A 19,017-nucleotide genomic window follows, 5' to 3' on the forward strand; every position below is an offset into this window, starting at 1 on the left:
TCACAGCTCCTTAAGGATGATCTGAATCTTGCCGTCAAGCTCCCCCATGTCCAGCAGGAAGGCGACGTGGTTGCTGTAATGCTGAATGATGTTGTTGTCCATGTTGACCAAGATTCTGGAAGAGAAGAGAAGGTGTGTGTAGAATGGGCTGGGCCCCTTGTTTACAGGGCCTCTGAGTAAAGGGGGACAGTAATGGCTCTACCTATCGGGCGCCCCCAGCACTTCAGGCACCTCTTGGACTTTCTCTCTGACCCTCATAACCCACAAGGTGGGCACTCACTGTCCCACTTTACAGGGAAGGACACAATTCCCAGTGGCCGAGCCCAACTCAAACCCAGGCCTGCTGGCAGCCACGCCCACCTACTGCACCAGATTGCCTCTCCTCACACACACGAGCGTGGACACAACCAGCACAGGGCGCCTTAGTCACCAGGCCAGACTGAGCACTCGGACACGGAGTGAGTTCAAGTGCAGGAGGCATGGCGGGTGGACCCGTGAGGTTTGGGTTCAGCAGGAGGCTGCGATGTGGCACTCAGATGTGCCCGCCTGACCCACAAGCAGGTGCCACGCAAGGCCGCCTCGGTTTCACCCCAGGAAGCTGAAATCTCAGGGATGGCATCGTGGACTTGAGGGGCTTGGCTCTCTCCCCCCACAGTCTTCAGGCAAGGACCTAGGCCCTTGAGAGGGACAGAGCCTCTGTGGGTGTGGCCCTCTGCAGAGGGTCAAAGCTGCAGTGTAGCCAAGGGCAGCCCTCTAGGAGCTGCCTCCCCAGTGAAGGACCCACCGGGCTGTGACCTGACCTGAGCACAGCAGCTTCCTCTTTGTAATGGGGCAGGTGTTTTCCTCCATCCACCCCTCCATCCACTTCACCAGCATCTGCTGAGGTCTTTCCATGTTCAAGACCTTGCTCCAAACAAAAACAAGGGCCACATAGAGATCCTAGGTCCCGCCCTCCAGGAGTTTTGAATCTACTAGGGGTCGGGAGAATGGATCCTTATAACCGTATTAGACCAGTTCACAGACGGGGCAGCTGAGCAAAGTCATTTGCCTGGGATCACACAGTTAAGAGATGGCAGAACTGGAATTTGAATCTGGACTTTTGTCTCTTTCCACTGCATCATTTTTTTAGAAAGACAACAACAAAACCCAAAACCCTGTAATTATAAGTTAGGAAGTGGCATATAAAAGGAAGGGAAAATCCAGGGCTGGGGGAGAGTTCAAGATAAGGCAAGATTATTTAAGTGGGACGGGAGGGAGGGCGGTGAGAATCCCAGACTACTACTCCTGGCAGGTAGCCAGCCATCTGCTTTCCCCGGGGACCCCAGGAGAGGCAGTGGCTTTGTCCCCCCACCCCGCATCCCCCAGACCAGGAGGTGTGATGGAGACAGCAGTAGGCTGAGGCCTGCGGCCCATGTCCAGTCGTCTCTGCAGTGGCACCAAGCAGCCGCTGCTTTCCGGAAGGAGGTCTGGGCTCAGGCTCCGAGGCCTGGGTGCTGACTGCCAGCATCTAATTATAAGATCCTGCTTCCCTGGGTCCTGTGTGCAGTGCCTTCATTTCACAGAGGGATCTTTGTCTGGGAGCTGCCGGCTGGGAACAGACCAGAGGAGACCAGGGCTGGGGCAGAGGGGTGGGCGCTTTGTCGGTGATGGTGCTTTTGTTCGTCTCCTACAGTGGCATTTACTGAGTGCCCTACGTGCACTAACTTGAAGGCCTACTCTCAGGCAGGGCCTCCCAGAAGGCCCGGAGCGCACGCCCACGCACAGGGGATCCCACACAGGCCCACAGACCCTTTCCTCTCAGAGGTCAATGACAACCGGGCCCTAGAGGCAGGGGCTTGTCAGGAGCCGCTGTCCCAGAATGGGGGCCTCCTGTCACTTGCCAGCTTCTGGCTGTCTTCTGTCCTAGTTCGCACAGAACCCCTGGCCAGCCGCCAGCAAAAACAATGTATTTGTTAATCTTTCAAGCACACTCAGTGGTGCTTGTAAAGCTGATTGTATCTACCTTTGTCCAGAGGACTTTCTGGAGGGTTCTGTGAAAATAAACGAAGCCAGTGATTACAGTTTCCTGTTCCTCAGATGAGGGAAGCAGCAGATGAGCCTGCCTCTGCTCTCCCAACAGGTTTTTTGGGGGATTCTTCTCATTTAGGCATCGCAGACAATCCTAGGCCTGAGGTTTCATAGCTGGGGTGTGTATGGGGTGTGGGTGCTTCTGAAGGGCCGCTGGGTGATGCCCTGGGCTATAGAGCTGGGCAAATATAAATCTGCTGGCCTGGCCACAGCCTTTATTTGCACATTGCTTAGCGGTTAAGGGAACAAGCAGGAGGCAAGATAAAACAGTGGGTGCGTGCATGGGCTTTAGACAGGCCATGCTTGCTCCTGCCATTACTAACTTTGTAACCCTGGGACTATCCCGAACCCCAGTTTCCTCATCTGTAGAAATAATCATACCAAATTCAAATGGTCAACGAGATGATGCTTGGGAGTTCCTTGACCCAGCGCTTGGCATGTAGGAAGTGCTCCACAAATGGAAGTTATTATAATTATAGTTGAAATATCTGGCTGGGGCTTAAGGGAAGACTTGCAGCTCCGCAGTGGGGCTATGGGGCTTCTTTGTACGCAATCACACACAAGGCATTTCCCAGCCCCTCAGCGCAGCCTGAGGTGGGAACTGGAAGAGAGGACGGCAGTGGCAGGTGGGGTGGCAGCCAGGGGGTGTGGATACTGGCACCAAAGGGGAAGTGGGGCTGGGCTTGTCTGGGCAAAGCAGAGCCTGCCCTCTGCTATGAGGTGGATTCCGCTCCACAGAGCATGTGAGCTCCAGTTCCCAGTTTGAAACCGAAACTTGGAAGGAAAAAAATACACAAAGAACCCTAGACGTTCATACAACCAAAACCAAACGATCCTTTCCCAGGGGCTGCAGGGCTGCACACCTTCCCCCCACCGCCGGCCCTTCTATGGGAGGCTGGGTGGGAGCCAAAAAGGGGAGGGAAGGAGGCCTGTCTGTGAGGAAGGAGGTGGCCCCTGGGCCTGACTGGATGGCCCTCAGCTTGAGTACAAAACATGCCTCATTGTGCAGTCCCCTGAAAGAAGAGCTACAGACAGTAGCCCCAGGGCAAAGCCTGAGCACCTTCCAGGAAGAGCCGCGGGACTTAGTCTCAGGCTGTCCGGAGCTGGAGGGTCAGTCCGAGCTGTTCGGGGGCGGGGAGGGGCTGGGCGTGTTTCCCAGGGCCCTAGTCCAGGGTCCTCTAGGCAGGTAATGGCAGTCACGATTCCTCACTGCACGGGGGCCCCCATGCTGGGCTGGTGAAGCGACCTAGGCAGCAAGGGCTGCAGAGGCCCGGCTCACTGGCTCTGACGGGGGGTGGAAGCCTGGGAGGGCCGTCAGCACGTGGCCCTCCCACTCCACCCCCCCATGCCACCCCTGCCAAGGAGAGATCTCCTGGGCAGAGAGCAAAGGCTACTGTGGTCCTTAGCACTAATCCTCTGGAGCCCGTGGCAGGTGGCAGTCACTGCCCGGCCCCCTGGAAGGTAAAGCTTTACTCCCTCCTGCCTCATCCAGACTTGAAGATGGAGGAGGCCTGTGGAGCATCCCTGGCTGGGCTCCCTCAAAATGACATCCAGGGGGCTTCCCTGGTTCCCTGGTGGCGCAGTGGTTGAGAGTCTGCCTGCTAATGCAGGGGACACGGGTTCGAGCCCTGGTCTGGGAGGATCCCACATGCCGCAGAGCAACTGGGCCCATGAGCCACAACTACTGAGCCTGCGCATCTGGAGCCTGTGCTCCGCAACAAGGGAGGCCGCGATAGTGAGGGGCCCGCACACCGCAATGAAGAGTGGCCCCCGCCCACCGCAACTGGAGAAAACCCTTGCACAGGAATGAAGACCTAACACAGCCAAAAATAAATTAAAAAAAAAAAATGACATCCAATCACAGTCCCTTTCCCAGACTCATCGCCAGCCATTTCGTTCTCGGACCCTCTGATCAGCCGGTAGCAACTCTGCTGGGCCCTTCTGCTTCTGTGTCTTTCCTCCACTGCTCCTGCCCCTCTGATCATTGCTTATCACCTCTGAGCCTCAACTTCCCTATCTGTAAAATGTGTGTAATGGTATCTACCTCACGGTATGGGTTAAATGAGATAATGAGATAAGCTTAGCCTAGTATGTGGCACGTAGTAGGTGGTTAAGTGAAGATAGTCGTCACCCTCATCATTACCATTATAGTCAAATGACTTGGTTACCTTGGTGATTCCTGACATGTGGCCCTGTGCTTCCCTCTCCCCCTGAGTAGGTGGCGTATAAAGACCCTTGCATCCGGCTCCCACTCCTTTCCTTCCCAACAGTGATCAGTGTCTGGTCTCTGCAGGTGGCCTTGGCCTGATAGGGCACTCTCCACCCCAACTCCACATCGCCTCTACCTCTCCACAAAGCCAAGTACAAACACAGCTCAGCTCCGAGCAGCAGGCCTCTGCCAGGCAGGGCGAACCTTCTGGGAGCTCCCTGAGCCAACGTTTTAGAGGGAAAGGAGCAGGGTGGGGGTGTGAGGAGGGAGAGCTGTGCTGGGCACTTACCCCCGCTTGCATTTCTTGTAGACTTTGTAAATGTTCTCCTCAGGGAACCCATACTTCTCAGAGATCTGGAAGAGAATGACAGGAGATTCACCATCTGCGGCCAAAACTGGGTTTATACCAGTCTTTTCTGTCATGACTTTTAATTTCCTGATTATAAAATATATACCCATATTGTAGAAAAATACAGTGAAGAAAATTATAACTCATCCATAATCCTGTATCCCAGAGATAAACACTAATAACATCTGAGTGTATTCCTTCCTGTCTTTTGGCCATGTACACGGGTATTTTTATATTCCACGTAGATAGTTTTACTTATCATTGTATGTTATAAGCCTTCCCATATCACGACAAACTCTTGACCAACAGCATGTTTGGTGGTTGTAAACTATTCCAAAGGTCATCTGCCATTTCCCTCAATCCTTGCCTATCATCAGACATTTGGATTTTTCCAGTGCTGGGAGCTCCCCACTCACCAGCTAGCTGACCAGCTGTGCAAACCACTCGTGGAGATGGAAATGGTGCCTAGCTCATAGGGTTGTTGACAGAATTAAATGAATTGGTCTATGTAAAACACTTAGGACAGTTCCTGGCATGTACTAAATAAATGTCAGTACTCAAATAAATGGTCATTATTACTTCAGAAGTGGTGCGACAGGGATGCTCCTGTCCTGCCGTGGGGGGAGGGGTGGATAACCCAAACACTTGCCCTTTCTAGCAGGAATTATTTACCCCATCTGATGGGTGAGGGTGCTGAACTCGAAGAAGATAAGGTATGCACCCAAGGCCTAGCCTAGAACCCAGATTTCCTGCCCCCATCACATCCCAGAACATTGGAGCTTAGTCTACAAGTGAGGAAATTGCAGCTCAGAGGCCTCAGCAACCTGGCTGAGCTCACACAGAGTCAGCCCATTTCTCCCCAGACCTCCTGAAGTCTCCTGTGGGGTGGACAGAACTGGTCTGGTTCCAGTTCCACCACCTGGGGTTGCAGAACTCTGAACAAGTCACCTTACTTCATGGAGCCTCAGTTTCCTCATGTGTAAAATGGGCGCCATGATGGGATGTACACACAGGTGGTTCTGCACAGGAATTGAGACGCTTACGTCAAGGGCCCGGCCCAGCGCCATCCCTGGGGAAAGCTCGGTCAAATGCCGCTGGTTAGTACTGCTGGCTGCCTTGGAGCTGCAGGGAGCGGCAAGCAACAAGCTTCAGGCTGAGGTTGTCCTCTCTGGGCCTTTCAGGAAGAGGAGCCGATTCAGCTCCTCAACTGGTCTCTGCCTTGACAGAGATCTCTCCAGGCAAGAAAAGTTCTTAGACTACTTATCTTAATGGCAGGCAATGTGGCTAGAGGCTATCAGGAAGATCTCAAGTCAGTCTAAGCAAGAACTTAGGAGCTTTCTAACTATATGTTGTACCAAGACAACTGCATTGTATGGCTGTCCCCAAGCGATGAGCTCTCCACCCCTGAAGTATGCAAGTCAAGAGTGGGCACCCGCTTGGAAGAGTCACTGAGGAGAGAGCTGGGGCACCAGATGGGAGCTGACCCTTTAAGGTACTGTCCAACCCAAAGGTTCTGAGTCTATATTCTAGTGACATTAATGGCCTTTTGCGAGCCCAACTTCCTGGGGCTGGTGCCAAGCAGGGCTGATGCTATGTGAAGAGAACAGGATAACACAGCTGAGTGGAGAGAGCTTGGGCTGGAACCTCAGCTCTGTCACTTCTAGTTACCTTGGCAAGTCACCTGACCTAATAGCACCCACTTTTCAGGGCTGTTAAGAGAATATGGTGAGCTAGCGAATGCAGCACGCCTGACAAGATGCCTGACACGTAGTGGGGCTTCAATAAAAGATAGCTATGTTATCACTTGATTCATTTTCCCTTCCCCAACCTGACATCTTAGAACCAGCTGGCTTTTCTGTGTGGTTCGACCTTGAAACACAGCTGGCCCTGGCGGAGGCTGTGTTTGCTCAGTTTTTAGCTGAACCACAAAGCTGCTGTGGATTTTGTTCGGGGCTGTTTCACCTGCTCTCTGGCGGTTTGGGGGGTTGGGGAAGGTCTCCTTGCCCAGACACCACCTTCAGCCGCCCCAGCCAGCGCCCCCCGTCCAACCACAAGCTGGAGGAATGAGGCCCTCTGGGAAAGAAAAAAGGGTATCTCTGGGGCCTGGCCTTTTGGGGTTTCATTCCCATTAAAATAGAAACAGGTTTGCAAAGCCAACAAAAAGCTCTGGCCTGTCAGACAGCAGCCATCAGATTAAGGAGGATTTATGGTGTGTGCGACTCCCAGGGTGGAGCCCGGGTTCTGGCTGGGAGATAACATCTCAGAGGCACACCTCCACCAGCCGGGCCCCACAGGCGCCCTCAGATGGGTGGGACGGATGGGCCACCAGAAAGCCAGCGTTCCAGCATATTCCTTCCCAGAGTCTTCCTGTGGGAAATCGGAACTATATGGCGAAGAGTCGGGGGAGATGGGAGTGCAGAGAGGGCCACGGCCAGGGTCCACAAGGCCTCTTACCGCACTCCTCAGGCCCTTCAGGTCCGGGGTCTTCAACATGAGGGCATCAAACACCTCCTCAGTCTCTCTCCGCACGTACAACAGCACTGAGAAGCAAAGGGGTGGCTTTTAGTGGTGTAAGGGAACATCTGGGGGTGGGAGAATCTTAAAAAATATTATTTGTAACCTACGATTGATTTCTGCAAAAAGAGCAAATCCTTGCTGAGGGTGTGTACCCAGCTGGGAAACACCCCACCTGGCTCTGCGGGTCCCACACACTTGCTCAGACTTTGCTGATTTTGGTGGGTTTGAATCCCTGCTCTGCCACCTGCCAGCTCCGTGACCCTGAAGAAGTTCTTTTAATATCACTGAGCCTCATTTTTTCCAGGTGGAAAATGGAGACAGCTCCACACACTATTTCACAGAGCTGTTGTGGGCAGTACTGATAGAACACCAAGTGGGGTGCAAGGCTCAGCTCCAGGCTGCTGGAAGCTTCTGATCTTGCTTGCTGGCTGGTTTCTTCCTGATGGTCAGCTAGAGCGCCCCTCTCTCAGGAAGTCACAGACTTACTGTGTCAAAGACAGAAAGCCAGGTATTGAAAACCCACCCCACTCCTGCCCCCATTAGAGAAAGTGGGGAGGACCTGCCCAACATCATGAGCCTGTTGTCTTACCAGCTGCCCCAGGACGCCCACGTTCAAACAAGGTCAGAGGCAGAAGCCCCCCAGCTCCGTGGCTGTCCCTCCAAGCACCCTGGATGCCCTCCTTACCCGCTCCACCCCTCACTCAAATCCTGGCCCAGGCCCAAACTCCAGGGAGTAAAGCAGCCCCTCGTGCTCTCCCCACTGGGGTGGGCGCTGCCCTGGCTGCCTGGACCAGAATCAGTCTGAGGCTTTGGGGAGGCCTCATGGAGGGCTGGGGCTGGGATCAGAGGACAGACGGGGTGGGAGTGAGGCTACCTCTCTGTAGATCATCTTCCTTGGCCTGTTTGGAGGGCAGAGGCTCAAACTCCTCGGTGAAGGGTGAGCAGGTACGCTTCAGAGGCAGCCTGTGGGGATGGCAGGGAGAGACCTGTGAGGAACCCAGAGTCTGAGGGGCCCCAGAGGTGAAGAAGACCCTATGAGGGTGGGCACAAAGCAGTGGGACAGAAGTTACAGGAGCAGGTTCTGGAGTTGGACTGCATGGGTTTGAATCCCAGCCCTGCCCCTCACTAGCAGGGTGACAGCCCCTCAGTGTCCCCATCTATAGCAGGGTGCTGCATAAAGTTGTGAGGTTGAAGGAGATAATGCACACTGCTTTTAGAACAGTGTGTGACACATGGCAGGCCCTCCATAAATATGGACTATTGTTTCATCATCAATATTATTCTTTTTTGAAAGAATCAAGTTGGACGTGAGTCAGTGGGAGGAGGGAGGCTTGTGGATTTTAGAGTGAGTCAGACTTAGCTTCCAGCCTGCCTCTGCTTCCTAAAAGCTGTGTGACCTTGGACAAGTCATTTCACTTCCTCTGAGCCTCAGTTTCCTCATCTATAAAGTAGAGCAATAACCCCTGCTTGCCTGACTCACTGGGACTGTTGTGAGGTAATAAGTGACATAATTTGGTGTGAAAGAACCTTATGAAAAGTACTTCTTGTTTATAAGGAGGAGACCTATATCAACAATACACGATCTTCATAAAGTACTTTCCCATTTACAAAGATTCTGTTACATGCCGCTTCTCATATCTGCCTCATTCTCATGAGGCCATTTTCCTCCTTTGACAGCTTTCTAGCTGAGGCTTGAAGAGGTGAAGGGACTGTGGCTGACAGAGGGAAGGACGTGGAGGTCCATCCTGGGCTGAAGGGCCAAGGGGCCCTGGCCACCCCCTTGGCCTCCTGGAGTCTGGTGGGTGTGGGGGGAGGGGACACGGGGTTGATTCCCCTAAGTCCTCCCACACAGCTCCCCTCCCTACTCTCCGAATCTGTACCACCATCTCAGAGGCTTTCTCTTTCCCATTTTACAAGCAGGTGTCTCGCCAAAGATTCTCCAACTTTTCAAATAAAACAAACCCATAAAAACTCAGGTAATTTCAGTGGGAAAGGAGCATGAGTCTAGCTTGGGGGTTGGGGGCAGAGTCTCAAGGCTGCTTCCTCCGGGCCCAGCCTCTGGCTTGGGGGACAGCAAAGGGAAGGGCAGGCTGGGAGCTTACGAGCAGTAAAGGGGGGACAGGCAGGGAGATGAGGCCCTTGGCTGCTTCTCTCCGTACCTGTTGGAGGTGCCATGTCCTGCTGAGGGCACTGCCTGCAATGAAGAGAAAGACATTTTCCATCACATACAGGAAGATGAGAGTAGCCCTCAGCTGCGGAGGCTTTCTGGGATGAACAATCTTTGTGGGGAGATACGGGGGAATGCAGTTTCAATGGCTTTCTAGCTCATTCTGCTCAGATGTGTCCCCTCAAGTGAGCTGAGACCTTGAGTTGAAAGGAAGTACCAAGCCCCAGTTGGATGAGTCAGGACTCAGTGAACACATGAGGTGCTAAGGAAAGGGTGGCAGAATCAGTGAGTCCCATCTGAGCCCCAGCAGGCCCAGAAGGGCTGGAACTGCAGACTGTCCTGCAGCTCGTAACTAGGTAGTTGGAGCTGAGGCAAAAGAAGTGGAGGGGGAAGAGGCAGTCTTTCTGAACCCTCACGTGTGCCTGGCACTGTACTACCTGGTGCAGCCATCACCAGCCCCGTGAGGTAGGACACCTAGGCCCCGAGACGGCAGGGTCGCTGGGGGACCACCATGGGGGCAGAACTGTGGCTCAGAACCGGGCTCTCTGCCTTCCCGCACCCCTGGTGCCCTCTCTCAGGCTCACAGGCACAAGCACTGGCGCCCCACTTCTTCCTCCCACAGGGAGCTTTGAGCCCAAGTGGTCATCTCCCTACTTGAGGCCTCTGGTTGGGGAGAGAGAGTGGGTTAATGCAGCCTCCTGGGCTGTGGGGGCCACAGAACTACTTCAGGGCAGCGAAGGGGGTGCGGCAGACACAGAGGAGGCTTTGAATGTGAGCCAGGGCTGACCTCAGGACTGGCTGCTCTTTCAGCACCATAATCTATCTTATTGTTTGAAGTCACTGCACTGAACACATCCGTACACTGAGGGCCATTTCTGCAAACATTCCCACCTAAACGGTGGGAGCTCAGTGGAAGGCAACAGTCAGATTGTTTAATATGGAAGCAAACTCACAGACAGGCTCTGGGGTCTTGATTCTGCCACTGACTTGTTGAGTGACCTTGCCTGGAAAATGGGAATAACAGTCTCTACCTCAAAGGATGGCTGGGCTGGGCTGCCCAGGTGAGGTGAGGGGGAAATGCAGCAAAAGGCTGGGCCCAGCACCGCGGGCCGGTCAAGGTGCTTGGTAAATGGCTCCCTGTGTTGAGAAGGGGTGTAACTCATGGTAACGGGCACTGTTTCTGAAGCCAGGTTGCCTGGGTCCCAATCCTGGCTCTGCCACGTCCTATGTAATTTTGGTCTCAAAGCCTCTATTTCCATGCCATGAATCCAGGGAGAATCGTATTAGCAACACAGGGAGGTAGTGAGGGCTAAAGGAGATAATGCGTGGAAAGCACTTAGAGCAGCGCCTGGAGTAAAGTGAGCGCTCACAGGTGTTGCTGTGACGATTATTATCCACCCAGCTTTGATGCGGCTACAGTCTAACTTGGGACCCTGATATTAGAAACCTGCCCTGTGTGTGCTCCAGGAGTGAACATTTCGATGGGTATGAGGTCCATTTCTTTATTAACATTCTTCTCTTCAGTAGAAAAGGTCACTTAAGTTATATGGCCATATATACATTTTTTTAGTTCCCTGGGATTCAGTAAAGATAATTTGATGATATCAGGACCTATCAACATCTAAACTGGCCTGTAATGGCTGAGTAGCAGGTTGCTCCCTGCTGGTCTGTGCTAAGACAGCCCCACACAGGGGCCACAACCCTCTCTCAGCCCAAGACCCTCACCCCTCCAGGTCGCTGCAGGCCAGAGAAGTGCACGTTGGGGATGAACAGCACTGGCGGGGTCTCCAGGTCTGCCTCAGGCCGCAGGTAGGTGGTCTCATTGCCCCTGAAGCCGGATAGCAGGGAGCCCTTGATGCCTGATGGGAAAAGGAAGGCATTGTGCCGTGAAGTCCCTCCATTTATGCCTCCGACCACTGCCCTCTAGTCTCCTATACCCTTAACCCCAACCCTGCCCCGTTGTGACCCATCCCCACTGACCACTGTTGCTGGAGTCGGGGCACTTGACCTTCCTCCGGAACTGCTTCCGCTCATCATCCCGCATCTTCCTTTCCGCTCCCTGTGGGGGATAAGGGAAAGGTGGTCACCAATGGTCTTGGGAGGGGCTGGCTGCTTTGCCTCTTAAATGTGGGCCAGCCCTCTGGTGTTGCTTTCTCCCCAGAGTGAGACCAGGAGATGGGAAGGTACCAGCACTCGGCCCAGCCCAGTGCAGCCCAGCCCTGAGGTCAGGTAGACCATGAGAGACAGAGAAATAGAAAGACGGAGAAAGAAGAAATTGAGAGAGACAGAGAGGTGTGGGGAGAGAGGAACAGAGAGAGAAACAGAAAAGAGAAAGGGACTCGGAGAGAGATAAGAAGAATGAGAAATGTGAAAAAGACAGACAGACACAGAGAAAAAGAAACCTGAAGAACTATTTACAGAGATCTAGAAAGAGGTCTTCAGAAAGAGGAAGGGATGAGAGACAGAAATGCAGAGAGCAGAGGAAAATATACATAGAGAAACCAAGACAGACGAATGACAAGCACACAGGAGAGACATTCAGAGAGCAAGAAACAGAGACAGACACGCCCAGAATGGCTGGGGAGGATGTACAGGAGGGGCTGGCCCTTCTCCCCCCCAGGGCCCAGCAGAGGGTCCACCGCAGCCACCTTGTCACAAAAGATCTTGATCTGGCAGACAGCTCGGTGTACCAGGCGCTCAGTGCCCGAGCCACAGTCGTAGGTGTCGACCTGCAGGTTCAGGGGGACACCCTTCACCCCCTTCTGCGAGGAGAAGTCTGTGCTGAGACAGTTGATGCCGATAAACACCTGAGGACAGAAGAGGGAGCTAAACAGCTGACCCGGGTCACCAGGCCCCCCTGTATAATTATGGAGCCTACTGTGTGCCCGGCGGTCACCCTTAACTTCACAACGCCCCTGGAAGGCAAACATCACCACCTCTCTTTTACAGACGGGGAAACTGATGCTCAGAGAGGGGTGGCAGCTGTCCCAAGGCGACACAGGGAATGTATAAGGGAACCGGAGTTTGGGCTCAGGTCTTCATCAGTGGACAATGCAGCTTCCACTAGATTGCCAAGGGCAGCCCAAAGGATCAAGGCCCTGGGAGGGAGACTAAGGGTCCTTTAGGAGCTTAAAATCCAGAGCCCATTTTTTTGCAACTCAGAGCAAGGAGGTAGAGAACGGCCAAATCTCCCTCCCCGCCAGCTCCAGAAGACCGCTTTCCTGCTGGCCCTGGGCCACAGCGAGTGAGACACTGCCCCTGTGCACGGCAACCACCAGCTCTAGCCATAGCTGAACCAGGCACCCCCATTGTACAGCTGAGGAAATGGAGGCTCTGAGCATGGACGTGACTTGTTAACGTTTCCACAGGGAGTTGGGCAGGGCGGCATGGTGGAATGAGCCTGGACATCAGGCCACTTAGACCTCTGCCACTCAAGCCATGTGGCTTTGGATAAGTCCTTTAATCTCACGGGCCTCAGTTTCTTTATCTGCAAAATGGGGACAACTAAACCTACCTCTTGTGGCTGTGAGGCTGGCAGAACACCTAGGGGGCTTGGATATTTTGTAACTGTTGTTATAAGTGGGACAGTTGGAGTCTCAACCCGAAGCCTATGTGCAGCTGATGGCAGTCTGGGGTCAGTCTTAGTTGGGCATCACTTGGCAAGCTCACCTAGTGATTGCCTACTGCTGACTCCTCCGTGGGACCCTAGGCCAGACCCCACTCCAGGCTGGCCCCTGTTCCTTGGGGCATTTCCCTTGGAAATGACCCTGACTTGCACAAGTAGGGGTGGGGTGTGGTACCTGAGCAGACCCCCTTCCTTCCCTGGCTGGGGGGGCCAGGCCCACAGGTGCATGCCAGACATACCTCCCCCTCAGCCAGCTCAGCCCTAATGCAGCCCCCACCCAGCTCACGCCTGAGAAAGACCCAAGCCTGGGGGCTTAAGAGGCTGTGAGAAAATCCCAACCGAAACCCACCTCTCCCTTCCCACGAAACTCATTCCCCCCCTCCCTGAACTGGAGGCCCCAGCTCCTCCCCCAGTCCCTGGTGTCTGTTTGAATAATAATAATCCCTCGCCTTTGTGCCTCCCTTTGTTGTTTTCAGAGTCCCTTCACCTCCATTTTCTCCAGGCACCCTGGACCGCCCCATGAGGCAAGCCAGGGAGACAGGGATTAGGTCCCCCAGCTTTTCTAGGCCAGAAAGGCCCTTGCCAAGAGCCAGACCCAACCTTGGTCTGATGGGGTAAGTCTGGCCCAGGTAGGTGAAGGGACAGGCCCAGGGTTACCCAACTCGAGTCCCCAACACGCAGACTAGTGCCCTTTCCATGATGCCACTTGTCCAAACAGAAAACCAAGACACAGAGGGACACTGCAGCACAGGTGACTTCAAGTCTGGTCTCAAGCACTAAACGGCTTAATCACTGGTGTGAAAAAAAAACACCAGAGGCTCCATTTCTCAGGCCTCTCCGATGGGCCTGGCATCGTGCCTGTCTCTTTGACGTGTGTGATCTCATAGGATCTCCACCACAGCTCTAGGAGGCAGATTATTCTTCCCTTCCTATGCGCTCAGGAAGTGAGGTCATGGGTTTAAGCCCTCATCTACCAGACTCCAAAGCACTTCTCCTGCAACACCCTGCACTAGCCCACAAGTCAGGAAACCCGGCGTCAGCGGCAGCTTGCCGTGTGGCCACGCACAAGGCTTAGTTTTCCTATCTGGTAAATAGGTGGATTGGATTAGTTAACAACAGCCACTGCTCATGTGCCAGGCTGTGCTCTACCTTTTCCTTATCTCACCCGATCCTCACGCCAACCTATCAGTTGGTGCTATGGTTACACCCCAATTTTCAGCTAAGGCATCTGTCCAAGGTCACAGAGCTGGGAAGTGGGCCTAGCGTTTCTGGCTTCTCCACCACTATGTATCCTGCCTCCTCCACTGGTGCCCTCATCGGAGCAGCTGCCACAATCCTAGGTACAGGTAAGGCCTTTTCCCAGGATGGGGACTTCCTGGCAGCCTAGCCCCATCCTGGCCACGGCCCCAGCACTGACCTTGGCCTCCTCGTTGACGTTCCACACGAAGGACAGTGCATTGTACGCCACCTCCTCGATGTGCTGCACAGTGTTGAAGTTTTCTTTGCAGTCAGCTGAAACCACAGGAGACCAGAAGGAGAGTCAGAAGGGAAGGGATTTGGGGGCCCCATGGGGAGGGGTCATTTAGGGGGTGGGCCTTGTTCTTGGCAGGGACTTGTATCCTCTCCCCCAAGGACCATGCTTCAATGCAGGGAGGAAATTAGTAATTGTGCCCTGGGCTACAGGTGGAAAAACTGAGGTCCAGCCTGAGAAGCAGATCTGTCCAAACTCCAGAGGGACTCCTTCACTTTGCCAACTAGGCCAGGGCCCTCATGGTTTTGTGGTGGAGCTTATACTTTTCATGGGATTGTGATTTAGGACATCCCCCAGACAAAGCAGTAGTAGTAGTAGTAGTAATCGCAGTAATAGTGGTAGTAATAGCCATAGTCACAGTCGTAGTACCAGTACTACTAGTATTGAACTAGTCATATTAAATAAATGATAGTACTATTGTCATTTATTGAACACTTACAATATGGCAAGCCTTCCGTTAATCCTCACAACAATGCTATGAATATTCAGCTTACACATGAGGAAAATAAAGCTCAGAGAAGTTTGGTCACTTGCCCAGGGTCACACAGCTAATAAAAGGTAGAGTAAGGACTGGAGTCCGGCTCTGTCTGTCTCCTGAGCCCAGGCTCCTAACCACTTTACTAACTGGCCTCTCAGATAAGTCACTGAATCATCCCTATTTGTATTATGTTCTCTAGTACACGTGGCTCCAAGGCAGAAACAGCACTGCAGGCAGGCAGGGCAGCTGCTGTTTTCCCAATTGACAGCTGAAGAAACCAAGGCCCAGGAAGGGGAGGTGACACAGGTCACACAGCCAGGAAGAGGGTGATAGAGCCAGAGCCTGGAGATCTGAGGATGGGCTGTGCCTCCCACTCATCTCGGGGCCCGGGACAAGGTGGCACACACAGAAGGCCTTTCCCCGTCCCCTTCCCTCTGACAAAGCCCAAAGGTTCCAGCTTCCAAGGCAGAACTGCCCTTGCACTGTGCTTCAAGCCTTCCAAATCACCCACTGCCTGCACTCTTATGCATTTGTGTCTCAATTGGCCAAGCCCCCTGATGGGGACAAGCAGGTCAGCATCCCAGGGGTGTATTTATCTGACACTACTAGGGTGCCCAGGGTCCTGTTTATCCCAAAGCAACACAGAAAAGAGGTCATTGCTTCCAGCCAACAGATGCAAATCCCTGCAAACCTCACAGCGTTCGACCTGGAGACAGGGGCCAGGCAGGCGGCTGGAGTCAGAAATAAGTCCTGCAGAGGTCAGAGGGGGCTGGGAAAAAGGGGCACAGCAAGCAAGGCCTAAGTGGGGTGCGTGTGTGTGTGTGTGTGTGTGTGTGTGTGTGTGTGTGTGTGTGTGTTGTGAGACAGAGGAAGGGAGACTGGGACGGAGGGCTCGGGCGGGCTCTCACCCACATCGATGACCCGCTGCTTGGCGGTGGGCTGCCGGGAATGCCAGTGCTTCCAGAAGCGCAGCTGCTCCACCGGGCCCTTCTCGTTGTCGAAGACCACCATGACCACACTCTGCAACACAGCAGTCACTGTGACCCCAGCCTCAGAAGAGGCCCAGGCAGCCTCATCCCTTGCCCCAGCCCGGGTCAAGTGGCCCAGCCCTTTGGCTTAGTTTCCCCCTCTCCGTGGCAATGGGCAGTCATACAACAGCACCCTCTCCCTGGGGTCCCTGGCAGGCAGGGCTGACCCGACCCCCGCACCTACTGCCCAAGTACCTTGACTTTGCTGGAGGACAAGGCAAGGTCTTTGCCGCCCGCTGGGGTCCGCAGGGTGACAGGGTAGAACTGGCCCTTGTTGAGGTAGGCCATGGGTGACTCACCCGATTTGATGTGTATGGCTTTAGGGGAGCCCAGGGTGTACTCAAAGTCACTGCAGGGAGGAGGGAGAGGAGAGTGAGGCTGGGCTTCCAGGCAGGAGTATCCCAAAGGGCAGTAGGGCAGGAAGCCCAAGGCTCTGCTATGGCCTTATTATGTGACCTCAGTAAATCACTTTACTTCCTGGGGCCTCAGTTTCCTCTTTTTCAGAGTTTCTATTTAATGGCTTTGTTGAGCCATAATCCTCCTGAATAATGAATAATGTAAACCAGAGATCCCTGAGGGGTGACAAAGTTATAGGGACGACTAGGACAACAGAACCCTGGTTTTCTAACAGGGTGCTGAGCTCTGAGGTCCTTGTCACAGCCCAGGAAAGGGATGTAGAAATGACTCTCTTCTTTTATGTGCCTTCACTCCCCTCTTTTCATTCACTGACAATGCCTGTTCTGGGGACAGTAGCGTCTTTCTGCAGCCCACTGCCCAGGTGGCCAAGGGTCCAGGGAGGCTGACTTACCTCTTGGGGCTGGGATAGTCCTCTGGACATGGGGGTTCCGGGGATGTTTTCAGGATATCTGGGAAGAGCAGCGACTGCAGAGAAACACAATCCAGAGAAAATAAATGACCACATTCAGTTCTGCTGGGACCTCAGCCCAGGGCCACTGCATACAACTGTGAATGTTGTATAGTGTACAACCTGGACAACAGTACATGGCAGCCCTGCCTCAGCTCAAGGACTCTTTCTCCCATGGATTCCAAAGCTCTGATCGCCTCACTGTCTTCTCTCCTTCTGTACACGTGTGACTAGACCCAGGGAGGCTGTGAGGGATATGGGGGTGGGCCCTCACCTCCTGTGGGTCATCTTTGAAGGTGCTGTCAGGCTGCCAGCGCTGTGTGGGAGGCACCCCATGAATGCTCTCAAACAAGGAGCTGAGGGAGCCATTATCATACACATCACTGGTGGGCAGCAGGTAGCCGTCCACAGAGCCAGCTTCCGGCTTGCTGGGGCCTGGGGTGAGGAGAGTTGCCTTGCCCGGTGTGGGTGCAGCCCCCTCCAAGCTCATTAGGTTGTTCTTCTTGAGCACATCTGGGTACTCTGGGGCTCCAGACACATTCTCTGTCAGGAATTTCATGAGGTGCGTGGGACTTTCAAGGGGGGTGAGGTCCATCTCATATTCCATGCCATGGTAGTACCTGAGGAGAGACAGGAGGGATAAGTGCGTGCACCTCTTCTCTCTGAGGGGCGGGGGTTCCTTGGCTAGATTGGAGGGTGACCATCACACTGACATACTGACCTCTTTTAATCCATTGTAATGTTAGGTCTTACCAACATGTGTGAAACACGATACTGCAGCAAGCCAGTGTGTCACAGGGATAAGCAGGGAGGAGGGTGTCAAGAATGGAACCAAGTACAGGCTCAGAGTTCAGGGGGCAAATGTCTGCTTTATCCATTACAGTACTTGGTAATTTAAAAAACTGAAAGTTTAATTATTTATTTCTTACCCAGAGTCAAATGTCTCCACACTAAAAAAACCGTATTGAGTCATCCATGGTGTGGGCAAGAGTGGGTATTTGTGAGTACAGTTAATGTACGTTGAGAAAAAGGTCTGAAAGGATATACCCCAAACTATTAAGGGGGCAGGGAAGTAGGATTACAAGAAACTTACTTTTTTACTTTATTTATTTTTTAGCAAAAATAACAGTGTCTTTAATGCATTTAATTTTACAGAATCCAAAGAATTTTTACATATGGTCCTCACTTGGTTGTCAAAAGAGCCAGATAGACTATTTTCACACATAAGGCCCAGAGATTCACATAATCAGAGACACTGAGTGAACACACAGACCTTATAATAAGATGATTCTATTACCAGTGGGTGCTCTCATTTAATTGTGCCAGTCTTCCATTCCCACCACCATACTTCTGTTTCCCAATGCCCAGCCCGGGCATGGATATTTATTTTTATTTATTTATTTTTTTTGCGGTACGCGGGCCTCTCACTGTTGTGGCCTCTCCCGTTGCGGAGCACAGGCTCCAGATGCACAGGCTCAGCGGCCATGGCTCACGGGCCCAGCCGCTCTGCGGCATGTGGGATCTTCCCGGACCGGGGCACGAACCCGTGTCCCATGCGTCGGCAGGCGGACTCTCAACCACTGCGCCACCAGGGAAGCCCTGGATATTTATTTTGTTACTACACCAAATTTATTTTTAAAAAGTAAACTAAATTTAAAAGTAGTTACAACAATAGGTAGTTTAATTATTATAATTATACAAATATTGTTTCCTGGCTGGTCAAATATTTTACTATAACTTTTCTTAGAACAACTTTTGTTGTTATTGGAATTATGATATTAACGAGTTTTTTCATTTTATAATTTTCTACTTGTCTATTCATAATTTCCCTAAAACTGTCATACACCTATAAACAATTTTCTTCAGATGAACAAGTATATTATGTAATCCACCGGTTCATTCCTCCCTCCTCCCCTTCCTTCCTTCCTTCCTTTTTCACTTTATACGTTTCTACAGAGTTTGAATATTTTATAACAAGTAGGTATTATTTTATAATCAGAAAAGCTAACAACATTTTAAAAAATTAGTTTTGAGAAAAGTCTCCTGAACCAAAGCCTACAGTTTCTAGCAGTGGAGGGGCCCTGAGGCAGCTGCCAGAGTCGCAATGCCTGCCTTAGCAGTTTGGATGTTCTCAAAGGCAGAGAGGAGACCAGAAGGTTTCCCATCAGAAGCCCTGCCCAA

General features: G+C 52.7%; 1 protein-coding gene across 1 annotated transcript in view; it reads right to left on the reverse strand.

Annotated features, from left to right (window-relative positions):
• GRHL3 (grainyhead like transcription factor 3) overlaps positions 1-19,017 on the reverse strand; it is a 34,528-nt gene continuing 15,511 nt past the window's right edge. The window contains exons 4-16 of the mRNA XM_030874431.2: positions 17,111-17,456; positions 16,780-16,853; positions 16,167-16,320; positions 15,852-15,963; positions 14,352-14,446; positions 11,958-12,116; positions 11,290-11,368; positions 11,035-11,168; positions 9,302-9,336; positions 8,017-8,105; positions 7,080-7,165; positions 4,566-4,630; positions 1-115 (exon numbers count right to left, since the gene is read on the reverse strand). Coding sequence (XP_030730291.1) covers positions 1-115; positions 4,566-4,630; positions 7,080-7,165; positions 8,017-8,105; positions 9,302-9,336; positions 11,035-11,168; positions 11,290-11,368; positions 11,958-12,116; positions 14,352-14,446; positions 15,852-15,963; positions 16,167-16,320; positions 16,780-16,853; positions 17,111-17,456 — 1,543 coding nt within the window. The remainder of the gene's footprint in view (positions 116-4,565; positions 4,631-7,079; positions 7,166-8,016; positions 8,106-9,301; positions 9,337-11,034; positions 11,169-11,289; positions 11,369-11,957; positions 12,117-14,351; positions 14,447-15,851; positions 15,964-16,166; positions 16,321-16,779; positions 16,854-17,110; positions 17,457-19,017) is intronic.

The sequence above is a fragment of the Globicephala melas genome, chromosome 1 (assembly GCF_963455315.2).
Source record: "Globicephala melas chromosome 1, mGloMel1.2, whole genome shotgun sequence".
In the NCBI taxonomy this organism is placed as follows: Eukaryota; Metazoa; Chordata; class Mammalia; order Artiodactyla; family Delphinidae; genus Globicephala; species Globicephala melas.